This window comes from Aptenodytes patagonicus, chromosome 1 (genome assembly GCF_965638725.1).
Source record: "Aptenodytes patagonicus chromosome 1, bAptPat1.pri.cur, whole genome shotgun sequence".
In the NCBI taxonomy this organism is placed as follows: Eukaryota; Metazoa; Chordata; class Aves; order Sphenisciformes; family Spheniscidae; genus Aptenodytes; species Aptenodytes patagonicus.
In genome coordinates, this window is record NC_134949.1 from 166,149,349 (window position 1) to 166,172,589 (window position 23,241).

At 39.7% G+C, this 23,241-nt stretch overlaps 1 protein-coding gene across 7 annotated transcripts in view; it reads left to right on the top strand.

The window, feature by feature from the left end:
- Window positions 1–23,241, top strand: part of TMTC4 (transmembrane O-mannosyltransferase targeting cadherins 4) — a 62,006-nt gene that overhangs the window by 17,322 nt on the left and 21,443 nt on the right. For 5 of the 7 annotated variants that reach the window (XM_076361494.1, XM_076361505.1, XM_076361514.1 and 2 more), the window contains 6 exons: window positions 10,883–10,980; window positions 13,079–13,171; window positions 17,939–18,100; window positions 18,891–19,093; window positions 20,766–20,937; window positions 21,022–21,153. In XM_076361494.1, coding sequence (XP_076217609.1) covers window positions 10,883–10,980; window positions 13,079–13,171; window positions 17,939–18,100; window positions 18,891–19,093; window positions 20,766–20,937; window positions 21,022–21,153 — 860 coding nt within the window. The remainder of the gene's footprint in view (window positions 1–10,882; window positions 10,981–13,078; window positions 13,172–17,938; window positions 18,101–18,890; window positions 19,094–20,765; window positions 20,938–21,021; window positions 21,154–23,241) is intronic. The other 2 variants (XM_076361543.1, XM_076361553.1) reach the window with 2 other exon arrangements.

Genomic DNA, 23,241 nt, shown 5'->3' on the forward strand with positions numbered 1-23,241 from the left:
TGAGGAACACCGCTGGTGACTGGTCGCCAGCCAGATGTAGCCCCATTCACTACAACCCTTTGAGCTCTGCCCCTCAGCCAGTTCTTCACCCAGCATACCATGAACCCGCTTATCCCACAGTTGGACAACTTGTCCAGAAGGATGCTGTGAGGGACAGTATCAAAAGCCTTACTAAAACCCAGAAAAACTACGCCCACCGCCTTCCCTTCATCCACTAGGCAGGTGACCTTATCATAGAAGGATATCAGATTAGTTAAACAGGACTTGCCCTTTGTGGACCCATGTTGGCTGTGCCTGATGATTGCATTGTTCTTTAAATGCCTTTCAATAGTACCCAGTGTAATCTTCTCCATAATTTTTCCAGGAACTGAGGTTAGACTAACAGGTCTGTAGCTCCCTGGGTCTTCCCTCATGACCTTTTTGTAGATTAGAATAACGTTGGCTGGCTTCCAGTCAGCAGGGACCTCCCCAGACTCCCAAGACCTTTGGTAGATGACTGAGAGGGGTCCTACCATAACATCCAACAGCTCCTTCAGTACTCTGGGATGAATCTCAGATTGTCTCCACCAGTATCCCTACAAACTTGATCGTCAGCCTCATAAGACAGCTGCATTTCACCTTGTGTCCATTATGTATGCGGTATTCTCAGGCTTTACTGGCTGAATCTTCAGGAGGTTTCCCTACTTTGTCACCTTAAGCAGCTAACTTGGGCATGCAACTTAAAAGCCTTTTCTTCCTGCTCCTCCTGCATAGTCACTGGAAAGAGACAGACTCCTTTTGAAGGCCAGAGGAATAGCTTATCTTAGGCACTTGCAGTCATCTTCTAGAGGTACCAGAATTTCTCAGTTGTGTAGAAGCTTAGGAAGATCAGGCTTGTAACTTAGGGTGTGTTTCCATTGTCACTTCAACTGGGTAGAAGTGCAGGCGGCTGCTAAAATGGAGCAATCTAGCTTCCTTTTGTCATAGATCATAGAGCGATTCATAAATCATATTGCTCGGGGCCTTAGCCAGGTAGGTTGCAAAAAATCTTCAAGGATGGTGGGGGAGGGGGATGTGACACGTGACCAATTCGCCTCAGCCTCTTTTCCTATGTTATATTCTTCAGCCTCCTAACCATCTTAGTGGTTCTTTACTGGACTTCCAGGTTGTTGATGTGTTTCTTTTGTTGGACACCACGCTGAACACAGTACTCCTGATGTGGCCTCATAAGAGCTGAGTAGAGAGGAACAACCACTTTCCCTGACCTGCTGGTTATGCTGTAGCTAGTACAGCCCAGCGTGCATTTAACCTTCTTCATTGCTGCAAAGGCATGCTACTGACTCGTCTTCAACTTGTCAACCAGGAACGCCAGATACTTTTCTGGAGAGCTGCTGCCTAGGCAGTCCCCAGCCTGGAATGTTGCATGGTGCTGTCTTTGATTTTCATGAGGCTTCTGTCAGCCCATTCCTCCAGCTTGTCATGGTCCCTCCAAACGGCAGTCCTGTTCTCCACTGTACCCATGTATCCCTCTAGCTGAACCCCACCAACCACCACAACCAGCTTTTCTGCCCTTGCTGTAATTTTTTTTTCTTTGGGAGGGGAGGTTGGTCCAACCCATCAGGCGGCTGTTTGAACATTAGTGTCTGTATAGGAAAGGGCAGCTACAAAGAGAATGGAGGCCCTCTCTTCACAAGGAGCCACATGGAGAAGACAAGGGGCAATGGGTACAAGTTGCATTGGGAGACGTTTCACCTTGATATAAGAAAGAAATTTTTTACAGTGAGAACAATCAATCACTGGAACAACCTCTCCAGAGACGTGGCAAAGTCCCCATCACTGGAGGTTTTCAAGACGCAATTGGAAAGGGTACTAGCTAATCTCATCTAGGCTCCCTTTCCCACAAAAGGTTGGACCAGATGATCTTTGGAGGCCCCCTCCAACCTGGGCTGTTCTGTGACTCTATGTTTGTATGAAAGGCTTAGGAAAAGGTAACCAAATATGGGCAAGTGGCTGTAGTAGAGTATGACTTTTCAGTGGTTTTGTTGTATTGAAGTAAATACGTTTTACCCTTGGATGCCTCCATTTTGGTGGTATGAATTTCCTTCTTTTGTGAACAGTTCTTCTAGCCATTCACAAATAATAGGATAAATAAGGACTAAAGACCTTTTTATCTGAGTTTAGCTGAGTTTGATTCTGCATAGATTGAGGGAGTCAAAGACAGCAAAAACTGTCTTAGTCCCAAATGTAAGTTGATCTCACTCTGAATATAGGTAAAGAAGAAGCATTTTAAAAATACGCACATAGAGTTTAAAAAATAGGCTTAAACAATGTCTCCGAAGCAGCAAAGAAGAAATACCCTTTCTTTTCTCAGAATGTTTTCCTTCTGCTGGCAAATCCACAAGATCCAGAAAGTCTGCGATACCGTCAGTACACATTGATAGTTCTAGTCCAAGTTAAGAGTTGGTATCTCATCACATTCTAGGTCAGACCAAGACGGTAATTTATCTTTGTGGAATAGTGTTTGTTAGTAAGAAAGAGGGGGAGAAAACAACCAAAAAACCCTCTGTGCATTCCATTGCATGAGGCTTATGTTTCTAATCAAATATAGCTGCTTTATGATGATCCTGCAGAAAAGTGGGATCTACCAGTTTGTTCTAACATCCTATTTCCTTTGTCCTGCTAGATTTTTATGTATTAAAGGCAAGCATGACCCTAAACCCTAGGTCAACTGCATGTGTCCTTGTTTCTGGATTTGGCTGTCGCATGTTTATAGCACTTAGGTCACCAACTTTTTACAAGCAGTAGGAGAAGAACTATCAAAGGTGGATTTTTTTAAAATTGTTATTAATAGATGCATGGTAGTGTGACTCTCTTGGAGTACTTAAAAGAGTTACAACTTACTTACAACTCTAAGCCCTTCAGGATTTGTGGACTGTATTTGTATTGTCTTTCGAATACAGTTACCAAAACATGTTTGATGCTAGTTTGCTTTTAATGATGGACTTTGAGTGAGCCTCAGAGTAAAACAAATATTGAAAAGCCTGAGTTCATGCTACTGATATGGTTGTGTCCTCAGTAACATACACTGTTTTGTCACCAGCAGCATCCCAATGCTACTATTGGACAGATAGGTTATCTAAGTCTTTCATAAAGAACCTGACTATTCTTGCAGCAAGGCAATGTGAGATTTGTGCACAGTTGAGTTCCAGAAATCTGTTTGGTTTTCGCTAGCATAGACATAGTTGTTGAACTGTTGTTCTTGAAGTCTTCTCTAGCAGAGACAAAAGTCATAGAAGAGAGACTGGTTAGTGCTTGTTTTCACCTGACGTCTAAGTGAATGAACGTAAGACATTTTTGTGGCTTGGAAGTAAGGACTCATAAAATGTCTGTAGAGGATTTGGGAGTACTGTGGGGAAGTATATATAATACTGAAAACAATCAGGAGATCAGAAAAATATCAGTGTCAGACTGGAAAACTTCCAAAGGAAAATAATGGGTTTTTGTAAAGCTCAAGATATACTGCAGCTTGTTTGCCTGATGTGGTTTATTTGTGGGTTTGGTGGATTTTTGGGTAGACAGTTTCTTTTAGCCAGAATCTGTAGCTTTTTTTTTTTTTAAAAAAGTATCAGCATTTAACATGCTATGTGGGTATAATTATGTCTTACTGAAGTTCTAAAATTCTGTTACTTTTTCCCAATATCCAGTTTTTCATGTTACCGTCTTTGATAGGATAACATTTATATTTGCAAGGAACTAATCTGTTGTTCTCATTCTGTCCTGCGGTTTTAAAACACAACTTTGGGGACAAATCCACTGCATAGGCTTTGGAGACAGCAAGAGCTGACAACTGTTTAGGTATGTTCTGAAGGGAATTGTGGGTTATTAACTTTGTTGAATTGTAATGCAGCTTCTCTGGGAATTCGTAAGGTGTTTTAAAACTGCTGTAGTATTCATTTTGCCTTCCTTTGTCTTCAACCTTGACAGTGATCCAGTTGCATGTATTTGCCATCTGCATTGGCGATCTCCGAGTGATGTAAAATTATGAGTTCATGATATTTGCTTCATGTGAATAATATTGGCCTGGATATTAAATAGGGGATCAACTGTTTGCTCATATGCTATGACTTCTAAAAATGACTTTGTTCTGGTCGTGTGTTTCTGTTTTGTTCTGTTCTGTGTAGTCGCCCGTTAATCATCTACTAGTTTGTTGCTAATTTAATAAAACATGCAAAGCAGACGGTAGTGATGAGTTTTGTGAATATTGGAGGTTTGTATTATGGAGGATTTCCTGTAGATTGGAAATGTTTAAGTCTCCTGTGTGAAAGAGATCATTGTTAAGATATGGGGAATTTGTTAGCTATTTTGCAATTGGTCAAGAGGTATGTACTATTATTAAACATGTGGGCCCTGATTTTTCAACTGTGTGCCCTACTGTTCATATTTGAACACATTGGGAGGGAATAGTTGTATGCGGAAAACCTAACAATTTTATTATTTTAGTGGGAAGAGGAGAAACAATAACCTTTTTTTGTAGAATTAGTGCTAAACTTCGGCTTGTCCAAGATGGTGTAACTCAGGGATAAGTGATCCCTTTACTGTAGTGTATATGTAATGAGTTTGAGATGCTTGGATATGTTTAGGAATGACATTTGCTATTGTAATTTCATTACTAAGTGAAACACTGAGCTGAGCTGCGGTAGTATGTACATTTGGAGACACACAAGGAGATCTCAGGCTTAAGTTAATTCTAACTGGATTCTTATGTGACCTTTTAAGACTAGGTAATTCTTCCCCCTTTGCTTAGCAATTCACAAGTAGGGAAATCTTAGAGCTTCATTAGATGAGTTTTTGTAGTAGTTTAGTTGGAAGATACCGTCCCCGCAGGCAAGGCACATCAATGGAATATATAAGCGTTTGTGATCTATTTCAGTTAAAAATTAAACTTCCTGCAGGAGCTCAACAGAACTTACTTTGCTTTGACTTTCAAAGTAGGTGCTTTCACAGAATCAATTACTGGGTTTCACCTGAAGATGGTGACTTCTTAAACTGCTCCAAGCTGTCACCTGGCTAAGCTCTAAGTTGCTCAGTTAGCTTTGAAGAAGGAGATGCCGAATGCCTAAATGTCTGAATTGGTAATAATTGTTTGGATGTTGTTAGTTTGAGTTTAAAGTAAGACTAAGCTTGGTACTCTAAATGTAGTATTTTCTTAATATCCTTAACTTCTAAGGAATTTGTCTTCATTGACTTGTGGATTTAGGACACCGCAAAATAAGGTCTCCCAAAACAGGATTAGTGTTTAGGAAGACAGTTGAGGTGTATCATCAGTGTGCTGCTCATAAATTTAGGATCAGTCAATTCCATGCTGTAAAACACTTTGTGTATGCATCTTTGCTCTAGGAATGCTTATACTTAAGTCTAGCAGTCTAAGTGGAGGAGCCCTCATGGCTTGTTTCTGGTTTATATAGGTATTTCATTGAATCTTTCAGACTTAACATACTCCTAAAGAGGGACCATCTGAGCAACCCTTTCTGGTTTTGTGTAGAAACACTATATTTTTCTAGTTTAAAAAAAAAAAAAGAAGCAAGTACTCTGTTTCTTTGGCATGCTTACAATTTTGTCCATCTGTTAGAGTGGCACAATGCCTGCTCACAATATGGTGTACCAGTTTCAACCAGGCACAGGTGCCAGCGAAAGATTGGTTTCATTTTCTGACATAAGATTTTTCTGGTGGGAAGCAGCGCCGTATTAGGGGAATGTGCTTTGTTAGACTGATTACTTCTGTTGGCATGTGTGTATCTCATAATAATAATTACCACTTATGCAGTGCTTTACATTTTCAAATCACTGTTAAAAAAAAAAAAAAAAATTGAAGTCATTGCTGAATGACGGTCTTTTGTATCTATTTTTCCAGCCTAGTTTACTGAGATTTCTGCAGGTGGGGGCGGGGAGAGGGCAGGGGCAAGGGGGTGTTGTGTGTATTGACCCAGGAACAAGCACAAGAAAAAATGTTTCTTAATCTAAATTCTTTCTCTTTGAAGTTTAATCACTGATGAAATTTGGTAATATTACAATATGACTGTATTGACCTGAAAAGAAAACAAAGGAACAGAGATTATGGTTTTGGGGAGAAGATCTTGATCACAGAATGGTTGAGGTTAGAAGGGACCTCTGGAGGTCACCTGAGCTGACCTGCTCAAGCAGGGTCACCTAGAGCCGGTTGTCCAGGACTGTGTCCAGACAACTTTTGAGTATCTCCAAGGATGGAGGCTTTACAACCTCTCTGGGCAACCTATGCCAGTGCTCGGTCACCCTCTCAGTAAAAAAGTGTTTGCTGATGTTCAGTTTGTGTTTCATTTTGTGTTTCAGTTTGTGTCCATTTTCTTTGGTCCTGTCATTGGGCACCACTGAAAAGACCTTGGCTCTGTCTTCTTTGCACCCTCCCTTCAGGTGTTTATGTACGTTGATGAGATCCCCCTTGCCCCTTCTCTTCTCCAGGCTGAACAGTCCCAGCTCTCTCAGCCTTTCCTCATAGGAGACATGCTCCAGTCCCTTCATCATCTTACTGTCCCTTTATTGGACTCACTCTAGTATGTCTATATTTCTATTGTACAGAGGAGCCCAGAACTGGACACAGTACTCCAGGTGTGGCCTCACCAGTGCTGAGTAGAGGAGAAGGATCCTCTCCCTTGGCCTGTTGGCAATACTTTGACTAATGCAGCCCAGGATACCATTAGCTCTCTTTCCTGCAAGGGCACATTGCTGGCTCATGCTCAACTTGGTGTGCACCAGGACCCTCAGGTGCTTTTCTGCCAAGCTGCTTTCCAGCTGGGTGGCCCCCCAGCATGTACTGGTGCCTGGGGTTGTTCCTCCCCAGGTGCAGGATTTTGCAGTTCTCCTTGTTGAACTCGATGAGGTTCCTACCAGCCCATTTCTCCGGCCTGTCGAGGTCCCTCTGGATGGCAGCATGACCCTCTGGCGTATAAGTCACTCCTCCCAGTTTTGTGTCATCTGCAGTCTTGCTGAGGGTGCACTCTGCCCCATCATCCAGGTCATTAATGAAGATGTTGAACAGGATTGGACCCAGTATTGACCCCTGGGGTACACTGGCAGTTACTGACCTCCAATTAGACTTTGTGCTGCTGATCACCGTCCTCTGGGCCTGGCCATTCACCCAGTTTTCAATCCACCTCACTGTCTGCACATCCAGCCTGTACATCAACAGCTTCTCTGAGGATCTTATGGGAGACTGCGTCAAGAGCCTTACTAAAGTCCAGGCCTTTGACACTGTCTCCCATAAGATATTCATTACAGGTCCCTCATTATTTCTCTTTTGCTGGGTGCTTTTGCCATCTTTGAGAGTCCATACTTAAGCTTAGCTACACTTGACATGCTGAGACATTTCTGGCATCTGAGACTTGGGACGTTCACAAGAAGACAAGTCTGTTTCTGCACAACTTTGAATGTGTGCCTATTGAATGACGTTCAGGTGTTTTTCACTAGACCATTTCTCCAGTTTGTCAATGGAATTCTGACTTCTCCTTAATGTGTTTCCTGGCCATTGCAGTCTGGCAGCACCTCTGGACTTAATCAGTATATTCCTTATTCCATCATCCAATTAAAAGTATCTATTAGAGCCAGATGAACGAAAGACTCAATCCAGAATGTATCTTTACATTTTCACAATGAGCTAGACTCTTAGTGTAGTTTTCCAGCTGTTATTTTTATCCATTCTATAATAATTACATGCAGCCCATATTTTTTCTGGCGTATTTCACGCTGTCTCCGGTGGTATTTTCATGCCTTCATGAAGTCAAGGTATAGGATGTTTACAGGTTTGCTTTCATCGGGAATGCCCTTTTTTTTCTCCTGTCCAAGTCAGAAATTATACTTAGTTTGATATAAATGGCTAAAATATGTCTTTGGCAATTAATTAATCATATCCTTTTATATTTTAGAGGGTCACCTAGAAAATTTTTCGTCTTAAGTGTGTTTTTTTCTGGGTAATTTTGGCCAGTCAGCTTAGCTTTGTTTCTTTAGCTTATCCTCTTGTGTCTCTTTTCCTCTTTAAAAGTAGGCATGTAGGTATTGTTTTGTTTTATTTCAAGCTTCTGGATTCTCATGTGTTTTTCATGATTTCTCAGGGGTAGCAGTTGAGATTACTCTGGGTTGTATAGCACCTGTTGGAGTAAGTTTAATGAATCGTAATTTAAAACATTAACTTCTATAAATTCAGTGGCTTGTAGTTCACTATTTTTGCTTTTGTTCTTGCGCCCTTTCTGCTGGTGTTGTGCTTGCCATCTGATTGTAGCTGACCTCTTTGTGAAAAAATGAAGCAAAAAGTCACAGAACACTTCTGTTTTCTTGGCATTGTCCATTTTCTTTCCCACTGAGTATTGGAATAACTCCTTCCTTGCTGCTCTTCTTACCAATATATCTATGGAATTGTGGGGTTTGTTCTTTACATACATACCTTTTCTCATTTTGTGATGTGACCTTTCTGAGTTTGTTTCTGTATGAGTGTGCTGCTGTTGTACTTGATAATTTCACCTAGTTCCTTTTTTTCTATTACTTCTTACGTTTCGAATCATCAAAGCATTTGTGAATCGCCAGCTGGTCTCTTACTATATATACTTCCCACTATCTTCCATGTTAAGATAGTTTGTATTTGTGTACTGAATACTGCTTCTCTGAGAAGTGCTTAGTTGTCCTGACTTCTTTCCGCCAGAATTTGATTCTGGGAAGAAGAAATCTCTCAGTTGAAGAAAGTATACTTCAGTAAACTCAATGAAGTCCATTGACTTTGTTCACTGTTCTCCTTTTTACCCTTACAACCAGACTGACTGGTTGTCATTTTGTGAACATAGTCAATTACTTTGCCTTCCATCTTTGCATTTTGTCAACTAGTTTATTTCTACATTAAAAAAAAAAAAAAACAACAAAAAAACCAAACCAAAAGTGAATTTCAAGAACTGGCTGAACAGTCTGTTGTGTTGCAGAGTCTGAAGAGTTGAAGAGCTCCTTCAAGGGATACATTTAGGACAGATTCGTTTTATTCTTAGCAATATTCTTAGAATGAATTTTGAAGCCCCTTCCTCCATGAATTGCAACCCTCAGTTGTTGTTCTGTATAATTGATGTGAGTTGGAGTTTCCTCATTGCATTTTTTTTTTTAGTTGTAATGTTTCTTTAGTTTAGTCATTATGTATTTTGTATTTCCACGTTTTGTTTTGGTATTGTTGAGATGTGTATGACTTCTTTCCTTCAGAAGGCTTTCTTTTAACTTTATAACATCTGTACCTCAGATGTTAAGTCTTACCTCACCTGTGAGGACACAATTTGGAGTGGAGGGAGAAGAAACAAATGCCTAGGTATTGCAATGATGAATCTCAAACATCTTAATATTCATTCTGTTGAAGCTTTAAGTCTTAGGTAAGAAAGGAGTGCTAGAAGCAACTTCAAAAACTGTTCTTCCACGTATTTTTATGAAAACTTCTGCTCTCTGCCACAAAAGAAGTAGTCTGCTTCAAAATGAGAGAGGAGGCCAATGTCAGCAGATCCTTTTCACACTTGTTATGGTTTATATCTGACCCAATAACATCTGAGCTCGTATACTAGTTTCCCTTTATAATCAGTGAAGAGAGCGAGCTACTTCTCTGAAAGGTGGACAACTGCATTTAATTAGGTAACTTAATCCCTAAAGGTGTCCCCTTCTCTCAACCAGTTAGAAAGGAAGTCTAGTATACTAGCTTAGGTGTAGGTGCGTACTTCTGGTGAAATTAATCTTAATTCTGCCATTTACCCTTTCCATAGACCATTATTGCAGTTCTGTTTAAGTACTGAGGTCAAACCTGCATTAGCAGTAGGGAAGAACTGCTCTAGAGATCAAGGAAAGTAAGAAAGGGATTCAGTCAATGAATGTAGAGTTCAACTTTGTTTTTTCACGTGCCAAGTCAAAGATTGATTCTTGTGATGCCTGTAGAGCCCATGTTGCTTGAATCAAGAAACTGCCTCTGAATGAGCTGAGTGCTTCCCTCTGTTGCTTGCACCTGTGAAGTAGAGGTTGTGACAGATACGTTTTTATGTGAAGTACCCATGTACTCTGTGTGTGATACTACCTTGGCTGAAGTAGGGCTTATTGTTATATTAATCTCAGAAATGTCTGCTTGTAGTACCCAAAATCAGCTACATGGTGCTGTCTTTAAAGACTCTTTCTTTGAGTAGAAGCTGTAGTTACTCTTGATCTCTTAACCCCAGAGTTCCTCACCCTGCTGTAAAACTGCTTCCTGAGTGCAAGAACTAACTGCTTCTCTGCTCAGATGCTGAAATTTTTGAGCTCCATGGCATTCCATTGCAGTGCTAATGAAATGACACGAGGTACTTGCTAAATGCAGCAGCCCTGGAGAAGCAGCTCATTGTGCCTTTGTAGCTTAGACTACAGTTAAAACAGTTTGCATGTGTGACACTTCGTGTGTGACACTTCGTGTGTAACCATTAGAAAGAATTTCTTGTTCTTGTGGTAGCTTGGAAGAGAGTGGACAGTAATGATAGAGCTCTAGCTAAGGATGATAAATGTGTCTAAATATTGGGAATTAACCTTTGCAGATGATGAATTGTGGAAACTATGTGAAGCTTCTGCCATTCTAATTAGTCTGGCTAAAATGTCTAGCAAACAGGGAGATTTCTAATGTCTCTCAGAATAGAAAATGACTGCAATAAAGGGACAAATGCCAGCATATTGCAGGAGATGCCCTGTGCTTTTTAAGTCTGTGTATCCAGATCTTGACTGACAGAAAAGATTGTGAGATTAAAAGCTGTATGTTTTTAAAATTCTAATTTTAATTTAGATTTCTAACTTCACCTTTAAATGTATAAACCTAATGTCATGGCATGCTTTATTTTGACAGATAAGGAAGGACATAATTTTTCTATGTTCTGGGTGCTGGTGAGTGTTATCCTAGGTGCAATAGCCATGCTGTGCAAAGAACAAGGAATTACAATACTGGTAAGCATCCTCTTATTGACTGAATTTTGACCTCATCATCTGTCAGATGCAGTTGTAAAGCCTACAAAGATGAATCTTCTCCGCAGCTAATCGCATGCACACCTTTTTGTTCTTTTCAGAAAACCAGTTAATGTTGACAAAAAGCAGTATTCTAGTAGATTTGTCTTGATTGTATCCCTGCCAATCTGTTGGAATTCTTCATTTTATCTTTTGTAAGCAGGTTGCATATACCTGTTAATTTCTTGCAAAATTTAAAAGATTTACAGTGTTAGTTTCAACGTGTATCATGTTCGTTGGCCTTGTTTTGAATGTAATTGTTGAGATAGCAGGTCTACAAACCTCATGTTGAAGGCTTATGAACAAAGACATAACTGGAGGAGAGCATTCTTAAAAGCTCCACCCTCCTGCTTTTGTGAACAGTGTAATTAGAAGTAAGGCCGTTGTTTATGCATTTCTAATACTGAATCTCTTCCTTCTTTCCCTTATTTAAGGATCTGTCTATGCAAACAGCTATAGTTACTGTTCATGTTCATTGTGCTCTTGCTTTTTATTACTTCAGTGAAGACATTCTGGTTTGGGTGACCAAATCAGCCACCTGAAATGCTACATCTGTGATTTTTATCTTTTATATAGCCATATATCTTTATAAATAAATCCAATTTGTAGCTTTAACTGACATAGATAAAGCGACAGAATCAGAAGAATTCTTTGCAGCAAGGACCCTCTTGTCCTTACTAAAAAAAAAAAGGGAGAAGAAATTACAGAAAACTTGTTTCTTTAGGACATTATTTTTGGGTAGATGTTTGTAGAGTGATGTATTTTTCAAAGGTGTCTGTAAGGAAAACACAAAGAATTCTCTTAAAACCTGGTGTGATCATTTCCTTTAGTGGTATGAAGTAATTATTTGAGGCAGCAGACACAGAATTGTTATTGGATCCGGGTTTTTTATTTGTCTGCTGTTGCATTGCTAGGACAATTATATTTATTGTTGTGCTGAGGGGCACAGGTCAGAGGGATGAAGGGATAAATCACACATTAAAAAGATTGCTTGTAGGCTGAATGTATTTTTCAGCAGGATTCTTGCCTTCCTATCTCCATGCAAGTGAGCCAAAAGCCTTTTAACTGCCAGGTGGCCTTTCTACGTGGAACCACGCCACTCTCTAACCTTTCTTCTGTCTTCTCCCTTTGACTGTTAGAAAGAGACTTGTGGCCTCCCAGTGTCCTAGCTCTTTGCCTCACCTGGAACTATTTTTACTGTCTTTTTTCCGTTTAGTCTTTAGAACATTGAGGTAATTTCCAAAGTTATTAGGATATAGGCTAAATATTCAAGGATTGTCATGGTTGGTGATTGCTGAAACATTGAAGGGAAAATGTTAAAGTTGGATTTTGCTGGTCACCTCAACAGAATTACCCCTGGATATATTTTGGTTGCTTGCTTGGGGGTAGTATGTGCAAGTGTAGTCCTGCAAAGCACTGAATATGCTCTAGTTTTATGTGTAGTGGCTGATGTCACATAGAACTTTGATTATTTTTTTTTTCAGCAACTTTCACTGTGTATATTGGTGAAGAAGAAAAGCAAGCCTGATACCTCTGTTAAATCTTTGTGAGCCTTTGTTTGCTGCGACAATTTATGTACCCTTTAAAAATAGTATTTCTGAAACCTGACAGTCAAAAGAGACCATACTGCACAGCAAAAAATAAGTCGAAGGCTTAAAGAAACTCCACCTTACTGACAGAAGCCTTACCTTTTGACTGCAGCATTTACGCTGCAGAACATTTAGGAAAGGAGGAGAGCAGAATACTGTTGTGACTTTGCATGTGGGGTCTAGCTTGCTGGTACATGGTATTCCCCGAAGGGTTATTCCATGTAGCAGGAGAATCCCCGTTACAGTAACATGATATTCTACTCATCTGAGCTCAGGTTCTCAATTTACCATTCTGCCATCATTACTACTAACGTATCTTTCTACTTTTTTGGAATCAGTGTTATGATGTACAACAACTCATGGTAGAAGTGGAATTTAAGATGCATTTAAAAAAAAAATACTTGTGGTTAGCTGCTCCATTTTATGCTCTTATTTTTCTCTTGGTTGCTCAGGGTTTGAATGCAGTGTTTGATGCACTGGTGATTAACAAGCTAAATGTTTTGGAGCTTATTCAAAAGTTGCTACATAAGGACAAGTCATTGGAGGTGAGTCCTCAGAAGTTTTGTTCGTTCTGGCCATTCAGATAGTCATGTACTAAAAGACAAAGATGGAACTTCTGACAGTTTTGTTGTTGTTGAGAATTTAAAAAAAAAAATAGAAGTCTTTTCAGTCAGCCTAGTAAGGCAATGTGCTATGACATCTTTGCAGCAACATCAGTAATAATGGAATAGCATTAGAATTGCATTGGATAGTGAAATCTATTCCATGCTTCTCTCAACAGTGTGTTAAAAATATGGTGTGGAAGACCTGACTGCTTGATGCCACAAGTTCTCCAGTAGCTATACACGTGAAATGGTTGTTTAACGCAGTTTGATCAAAGAGAGAGATATTTATTCAGATTCTCAAATGAGATAGATAGACATTTTTACAAGTACGTTAAAAAAATATTATGTCTACTTTGCCAATCCCACTAAAGTATTACACTGTTTTTTTCAGAATACAAATTATCAAACAGGAGACAGTTCCTAGTAGCTTGGGAGTTTAAAAGAAAAAATATGTAAGCAGTGATAGTCGCTAAGGATCGAATTTCTGACTTTTGTTGATATCACTTTATCTAGTATTGGCTCAAGTGGAATCTGGCACCTAGTATTTGCACTGGCAAGCAAACCACAGAAACAGTCAGCCTCAGGTGAATGACTGATAGCCAAATAGACCAACAGCCTACTAGAACATCACTGCTGTTCAACAGCTAAATCATTTGCCTCTCCAATCCAAGGTTCAGCAAGGCAAAGGAATATTCATTGTACATTGCACTGATTGGTGATTTCACTGCAGAGAAGTCTTGCTCACGTTTCTGAGTAGCACAAGTCTTAATGGGGCTTTTTCGTGCCTTCGCAAAGAATGAAGTGAGGAGCTTTGGGGCGAAATCATTAAAAGTGGAATCTCTAGAACTGAAACAGTAGATTTAACCAAGAATGGCTAAGTGAGGGGTGCAAGAGTATTTCAGGCAGCAAATAGGAATGCTGGAGAATTTTGTTGTATAATGAAAGTGATGTCAACTAGCATAGGACAAGGAAAGAGTCTAGAGCAGTAGGGGACTAAAGCAAAGCTGGTTCAGAGTTAGTGATGGAAATAAATAGTAATAAGGAGGACCCTGGGAACTACTGACCAGTCAGTCTCACATCAGTGCCTTTGAAGATCATGGAAGAGGTCCTCGTGGAAATTATGTCAAAATGTATGAAAGATGGGGAGGTGATTAGAGACAGCCAACATGGCTTCGCCAAGGGCAGATTGTGCCTGACTAATCTGGCGGCCTTCTACAATGGAGTGATGGCATCAGTGTACAAAAGAGCTACTGATGTCATCTACCTGGATTTCTGTAAGGCCTTTGATATGGTCCCCCACAACATTCTTGCTGCTAAAATGGAGAGAGATGGGTTTGACTGATGGACTGTTAGATGGATAAGGAATTGGCTGGATGGCTGCATCCAAAGAATTACAGTCAAAAGCTCAATGTCCAAGTGGAAACCATAATGAGTGGTGTCCCTCAAGGCTCCATACTTGGACCAATACTATTTAATATCTTCATCAATGACATAGATAGTGGAATTGAGTGCACCCTCAGCAAATTTGCAGATGGCACCAAGCTGAGTAGTGCAGTTGATACTCTTGAGGGAAGGGATGCCATCCGGAGGGACCTTGGCAAGCTCGAGAAGTGGGCCCTTGTGAACCTCATGAAGTTCAACAAGGCCACGTGCAAGTCCTGCACCTGGGTCAGGGTAATCCCCAATATCAATACAGACTGGGGGATGAAGGGATTGAGAGCAGCCCTGCGGAGAAGGACTTGGGGATGCTTGTGGATGAAAAATTGGATATGAGCCTGCAATGTGCACTTGCAGCCCAGAAAGCAAATCGTATCCTGGGCTGCATCAAAAGAAGCGTGGCCAGCAGGTCAAGGGAGGTGATTCTCCCCCTCTACTCCACTCTGGTGAGACCCCACCTGGAGTACTGCATCCAGCTCGGCTGTGGATGAAAGACATGGGCCTTTTAGAGCAGGTCCAGAGGAGGGTGACGAAATGGTCAGAGGGCTGGAGCACCTCTCCTGTGAAGAAAGGCTGCAAGAGTTGGGGTTGTTTAGCCTGGAGAAGAGAAGGCTCTGGGGAGACCTTATTGTGGCCTTTCAATATATAAAAGGGGCTTATAAGAAAGATGGAGAGAGACTTTTTACTGGAGCCTGTAGTGACAGGACAAGGGGCAATGGTTTTAAACTGGAAGAGGGTATATTTGGATTGGATATAAGGAATAAATTCTTTACGATGAGGGTGGTAAGACACTGGAACAGGTTGCCCAGGGAAGTTGTGGATGCTCCATTATTAGAAGTGTTCAAGGTCAAGTGGGACGGGGCTTTGAGCAACCTGATCTAGTGAAAGATGTCCCTGCCCATGGCAGGGGGAGGGTGGACTAGATGATCTTTGAAGGTCCCTTCCAACCCAAACCATTCTATGATTCTAGAGTCAAGCCTTTCTGGAGGATTACTCTTTAAGCGTGAAGAGCTCAAAGCATTATGCTTCTGTTTTGTGACTTTTAAACAGTTCTGTCTGGGTGAAGAAAACATCAAATGTGCCTTTTTTTCTTCTTCTTTTAATGAAGTAATTAATTTTAGCTCCTGCCACCTACAAAAATCTGTTCTGCTCTTTTCATGGAAGTGTATCTAAGATTTTTTGTTTTGTTTTATTGAAAGGCAGATCTTAAATTCTCTTACTTGCAGATTTTTTTTCTTCTCAACTGAGACAGGTTTCAGTTTCATGCCAGGTTTCAGTTAACTCTAAATCAAAGACGATATGATAATACTTCTTCCACTTTTTAAATTCTGCCTACTAAGAGATTTTGTGGTGATTTGTGAAATCTGGCCTTTAAGAAGCTGCATGTACAGTTAAATGAAAGGAAGCCTGGGATGAGAGGTTTTGTGTAATTACTCTGTCATAAAGCAGTTATAAATTGTCACTATAGGGTTTTCCTTCATAGCACAATTCTCTTCCAAAAACAGTTTTTAGGAATGGTTTTCCTATAATCCTCGTTGTAGTGACTTTGGTTACTGAGATGTATAAATTGGAAGTAACCATTTGAGCACAAAGGCTAACTTATGTAAAATCAACGTTACAAACTTCTTTATTCTTAGGCATTCAGCTAAATATTGTATAATGACACCGTTGTCAACTACAAATATTAAAAACCCATCTGAATATTGCTTTGAAACTTAACTTCTCTATCATTTTAGAGAATAAATATCTTCAGCCAGGGCACTGTTGGATGTCTGTCTTTGTGCAGTAAGCCTATTATTTTTTTTTTTTAAGTCTTCAGAAATAACTAATATTGATCTCCTAAATAATTATGGTGGTGCTTGCTAATCAGCATATTGCAATAATAGATAATAATAATCAGTGTGCCAACTTCTGTGGAGGACATAGAACTGATAATGTATGGGTAGGTTAAAAACCTACCATCAGGTAGGTTTTTAAAGGTAATAGAAGCATATCAGACTAAGGGAGGAAGGTAGGAATAAAAGAAAACTAATACTGGAGATCACATGACCATATTTTTTCAGGATCCAGTCAACTCTTCCATGTAAAAATCCATAGTTTACCAACACTTTCATCTTCAGATGTGTAGAATGGAAAGGGAAGTGGCCCAAATGATCTCTCATTTCAGAGAAACTCTTGTCTTCCATCTTCTGCTTCTCCGATGACTTGTTGAGGCCGTGTAGAATAATTTCAGCCATCAGGTTTCAGGCAGCTCTAAGGCAGCCCTTCGTTTCCTGAGTTACCATTTCGTAGCTGGGTAGGGTGTTGGAAGCTTGGATTTGCATCTCAAAGCTGTGACAAGGGATATCGTTATAGTTACTGATGATTCTGTTTCCAGTCTCCGCTGGTGAAGCTTGAAGAACCTCTACAGTATACAGTGTTTTTCTTTTCATTTATGAAACTGATGTGTGCTTGGAGAAAATGTGTTATACATCATGGGGGGGAAAAATTGGAAAGTGTGTCAAATTTAGCTTCTATGACATCACCTCTCTCTGTTTTATGTGAATTGCCTTCTTTAGACCCTAAAGTATATATTATAAAACATGTGATCTAAATCATCTGAGTTAATGTAGATAAAACACAATATTTTGTTTTAACCTGACCGATGTGATTTGGGTGCCTGTCTGTCATTAGCTTTTTAATCACGCTAGTGATTGTGAAAATTTTAATTCAGTTTCTCATTCCTCCCAGTTTCTAACTATGCAGTTTTCTTGTTGTATGCAGTCATGTAATTTTACCTCTAAAGAGACTTAAGTGGTCTTAACTTTCAGTGATAAGTGGTCAACTAGGTACAGCTATTTAAAACAAAGTTCACGAAGTAACCATCCTCTATTTTAAAAAGAAAAGATAGACCAATTTAATATGCCGTATACTAAAGGCTGTATTTTGCTCAAATTCCCTATCAGGAATTGCTGTGTAAAATTACATCAGCTGTAGAGTTACTGAGGATTTGTAGAAGAGAGACTTCTTGAATAAAAAAGTTTTCTTTTCTGATTGAGAAGGAAATGAAAATGTTTGCAAAAATATTTTGCAGTTAGTCAATGAAAGCATAGTCAAGTTTGAGAGCTTTCTAGTAACTGCAAAAATAAGAAAAATGTCAGCTCTAATAGCAAAAATGCACAGGAATAGCCACCTCTTTCTGAGATGGTGGTGAAAAGGATGTGAATGTAGTGGGGAAGAGAACAAAATAATGTTTTTATGAGGTTTTTTTTTCCTCTTTCTTTCCTGTAGAATGCTGGGCTGTTAAGAAAGGGGCTGCTTTTCAGGATAACTCTTCTGATGTCTGGAGGGGCCAGTATACTTTATATACGCTGGAGGATTATGGGCACAGGGCCACCGGCTTTCACTGAAGTAGACAACCCAGCTTCATTTGCAGACAGTCTGTTTGTGAGAGTAAGTTAAGTTGTTGTTTTTTTCTGCCCAGCTCAGAACATTTGTCTTTGTCATCAAATTGGATTTTCTTTTCTGTGCTTCAAAGAAACAATAAACTGGGCAGTCTTTACATTTCAAGATGTGTGATGAGTCACCTTCTATTTTGCTGCTGTGATGATTTCTGCAATTTTTTAAAATAGCATACCTTGTATATTCTTTGCATTCAATTTAGCATGCACTGCACACATTGAAGTGCATTTCCATTTACTCACTACTTTTCTCTTGCATGCAAGGATTTAGCTTTTGCTGGGTTTCATCCCTTTTCCACATACTGTGTTTGACTGTTCATCTGTTCTTTCACAATTGAAGAAAATAGCATAAAGTTCTGGTCTAGTGCATTTGAAGTATGTCTTGGCTTTATACCTCTGAGTGCATTAAGGCTCTTTCTGGAGATGGAAAGCGAAGGGCAAAGACAGTGGGTGCTGTCTTTTGAGATTTTCTCTTATTGCCGGAGATTTTTTTTTTACATGTGGATATTGGTTGGACAGCACAGAATTGCATTTCCCTGCTCTGAATAGGAGAGCCACCTAGCTATGTTTAAAAAAAAAAAATTAAAAATTAATTTCACAGCTGTAAAATAAATGGATATGTAACTAGTTGTAGTCTAACAGTATTTAAGGCCTCTTTATTGTATAAGATATATTTTGTGATAAGGGAAACGATAGCAGAGAGAAGAACTAAAATTGCCCCCCCCCCCCCCCCCCCTTAAGTTTAGCATCAAATAAATGTTTGTTTTCTTTTTGACTGACAGGCTATAAACTATAATTACTACTATTCGTTGAATGCATGGTTGCTGTTGTGTCCCTGGTGGCTGTGTTTTGATTGGTCAATGGGCTGCATACCCCTCATTAAATCCGTCAGCGACTGGAGGATAATTGCACTAGTAGCACTTTGGTTCTGCCTAATTGGTCTGATATGCCAAGCTCTGTGCTCAGAAGACAGCCATAAGAGAAGGTAAGAGACAGTGGTGAATTTTAAATGCCCGGCCAACTTGAGTACAGTATTATTTTGTTAAATCCACTACTGATTATTTTAACAATTCAGTGGAACCAGTGTCTAGCAAATGCAGTTCAAATAAATATTTATAGCTGTCATTACAGTTTTATCCCAATTTGGTCCCATCACTGTACACTGACTAGTGGGAAACAGAGTTGGAGGAGGATGTATGGATGGCTGCTTTATTTTTCTCCTGAAATGGCATTTTGAGATCTTTAACACTGTAGGTGGTAGAAAGTAATCTGTGCTCAGAACAGAGTAGGAGTTGTATGTTGTTGCCCCTACTTCTTACAAGTCATTATCTCCTTTGATCTGCTCCTAAAAATGAAAGAGAGAGGTACCTTGAAAGGAGGTAGAAATGCTGGCTGTGGCCATACAATTAAAAAATAAAATGCTGACCCATAGTATCTACCAAGGAAACAACTTGTACTTTACCCAAAGGAACTCAAAAAATTTATTTTTAGTCTCACTAAGGGCTTCTGTTTAACTTTTCAGGGTAGGTTCCGATGGATTTTATGTATAATTAATTTCTCAGTTCTTTAAAATTTTTCAACAGCTCTATCACAACGAGGTCATTCTGTTAGAGTGCTGGATATTTTCTTTTCTGTGGTATTCTGTAATTTCATCTCTTCCCCCTCGTCCCCTCAAATGTTAACATCCCACCTGCCTTCCTTTCCTCTGTTCCCATACTCATTTGCACAGATAAAATAATTTTGGAGAGGGGTGGAATTCTTGCTACAAGTGATGTCATACTTTCTAGTAAAAACACACCCACTAAGCCTGTATTGCTGAACAGTTTTTTAGTAAAAAGTAAAGGCAAAAAGTATAGTGAAGGCCTAGGACTCTTGGGGAGGAGAAAAGAGTAAGAGGACACATCTGCATTACAGTATAGAGATTTATTTGTAATAAATTAGAGTAGAAAACTACCATGCCTGTGACCTTTATAACAAACACCTGACACAGACCTGGGATTCATATTCCCTTATGTCAGCTCTGTAAAAGTAAGGTACCTAGTCTCAGTTGTCTAAGCTCTGTATAGTGCATAGGTACCTGCTGAGGATTACTCATCCTAACACAGATACCTAACACAAGGAAGGCAAACTGCCCTCAAGAAGTGCCTCTCTGCTGACTGTAGAAAAAGCATAGATGACTAGCTTTCAGGTGGTTAAGCACAATGGATTCTACTATTGATGTATTTGTTAGGAAAGAAAACACTCTCTCAGTAGGACGTGTACCTAAGTTTTTTTCTTTAATGGTTACCTATATTTTTCCCCTGTTACTGACTTACTAGTTCCAAAAATAGACTGGTAACTTTTACCATTATTTTTCCTGCCTGTGCATTTTAAATAGGAATTATGTAATTAATGTGTAATGGGGCTATTTTCTGGCCTGGAAGCATGAACATTGCTTTTCTGGGAATTAGAGCTAGGATTTTAAAAGTGCCTGATGGACTGAAGTGTCAACTGAAACTTAATCTGATTTTGTTATGTAGCTCTCAGAGGCTGCTTTTGAATGCCCTGTTCCATACGCACATCCTTCTACAATGTTTAAATAAAGCTTCTATGTTAAGTGGAAAAGGTACTTTTGTTAAGATTTGTGGTTAATTTGAGAATCTGTTTCTTGTTTGCAGAATTCTTACACTGGGACTTGGATTTCTTATTATCCCTTTTCTTCCTGCAAGTAACCTGTTCTTCCGAGTAGGATTTGTTATTGCAGAGAGAGTCATCTACCTCCCCAGTATTGGATATTGTGTTCTGTTTACATATGGATTTAGTCTCTTGAGTAAGCAAGCCAAGAAAAAGGTACCATCAAAACAGTCAGTAAAGTTGATGATGAAGTGCTTCAATTGAATGGTTTGTTTCTTAACTTGTCTCTCTTTCCCTAAGAAAATTCTTGCTGTGGCAGTACTTGGAATCTTGTTGATAAATGTTATGCGCTGTGCATTCCGCAGCAGTCAGTGGAGGTCAGAAGAACAGCTTTTTAGGAGTGCACTGTCTGTGTGTCCTCTGAATGCAAAAGTAAGTCACCCATGTGGACTTCTAATCTTTTTTTTTTTTTTTTAAAGTGTTTTGAAATTTAGGATTGAGGGTGTGTTATGCATAGTTAATATATTGTGGTACAGTGTTATTCACAGTCTGCTTGGTGCAAGAATATGACATTAAAATGTCAGACACCTAAATTACAGTGGTAGCATAGTCAAAATACCAGACAGTACAAATTACAGTATTGTAATTCAGAACTTGGTGGTGGGAGTGGGGAGGGGAGGAAGAAGGGGCGATACACTTCAGAAAAGGCATTCAGTCAAATTGGATGTACTGCTACTAAAATCTACTAAAACAATTGTGCGTATAATTGCAAGTTATTACGACAAAATATCAAAAAGAAAGTAAGTTGTAGCAATGTATTCACCTGAATAATGTCTATGCTATGTTTTTAGAATCCTTTTTGTGTACCTTCCAGTGGTATATATAGTCAACACAGCTAAGGGACAAAGCAGCGTATCATCAGTGTAATCGCAGGATGTGGGTGTAAAATCTTTGCTCCCACTTCTGCTCTTCTACAGTGGATGATGGGCTAGAGTCTTCAGACATGGGCACTGAGGGAAAACTGTAATATTCCCTGTAAGGCTTAGTGAGGGAAAAAGTAAGAGGGTGGGACTGGATAGGATGTTTCACTGAGCTGAACACCAGTGTTTGGCATAGTAGACTGAATCTAGCTTGCCAATAGAGGTGACCTCCACAGCAGTCCTTTGATAGCTGACAGTGTGATCTGTTGGAGCATACCACAGAGCCCTGATGTTGTCTGAATTTTAGCAGTGACTCTCTTTGAAGAGCCTGGGAATAGAAATGCACAGCTTGTCAATAAAAATACATTAATTTTTAAAAGAATAGATTTCTGTAATCTAGAGTGATATCTAGACAATACAGATCAAGACACAGGGTTTAAAAAGGAACCTGTGAATGCTCAACTTTGCAAAGAGAATGATAAACTTAGCATCTACTGGAATACAAATATGCAGCAGTGAGCTGTAAAAAACATTTATGGCCAATATTTACAACATGGTGGTGTCTTTCAAAAATCTCAGATTTCAATACATAGAAAAAGAGCTGTTGTATTTTATTGTGTGGCAGTGGTAGGCAACCATCTTCTTTTTAATGACCACCTCAGTATATCTTGTCTTCTGGATGACAAGCACATACTATAAATGGAGCAAACGCAGTCTGTTCCTTTGTGTGTAACTCCATCCATCTGCCATGGTAAGAGTGCTTTAGACAGATCCACGCTCTCTTTGCCTGTGCTCCAAGCTCCTTGGACACAAGCCATGTCTGGCTGGGAAGCTGTGTAGCTGTGTTTGCGCGGTGCTGTGCTTGAGCCGATAAGCTGTGTGCAAGCTACTGAACTAATGCAGCTGGTTCAAAGCCAATGAGTGTAGAGGGAAAATGAGCTTGTGTTTGTCAACATTGGGCCCTCTAGATACGCCTGAGCTGTATTGCTGCTAGTGACAGCTTGCACAAATGGAAAGCGTGGTGATGGGAACAGGATGGGTTTTGTAGGCTCACATTCCAATTTTGCTGAAGGAGTAACTCTGTAGTAGGGAACTTTTCTAGGCAACAAGCATTAGAGAGTTCATGTGTGAGAGGCAATCTTTTTTTCTTTATGGACTCAGCTATATTTATTCAATTTTGACAAAGGTAAATATGAAAATTGGAACTAGGTTCTGGTCTGATCTTCTGTTGTTGTCTCGAAATTGCAGACTTCCTTTAAAAATGACTCCACAGGACTTTCAATGGCCCATTTATTTCAGTGGGAGGCTGATGCAGACCAAAAGATGGAACGCAGACAATAACTTTTTCTTGTTGTTCTTGGAACATCTTTAATATGTGTAATGTGGTCATGCTTTACTTCCCTTATGTAGCAGGGTCCCAGAATCTCCAGGTGTCTCCCAACAAGCAACAAAAGCTGCAGCTCCTAGTTCATGTTTTGTGGTACAGCTCTTTTCAATTCCAAACTGTCTGTATTTGAGCAGTGTGGAGTAAACTTACCTTAATTCTAAGTAACAAGTAGTTACAGCAGTGCCTTCTCTAATTTCAAGACTCATCTTCTTT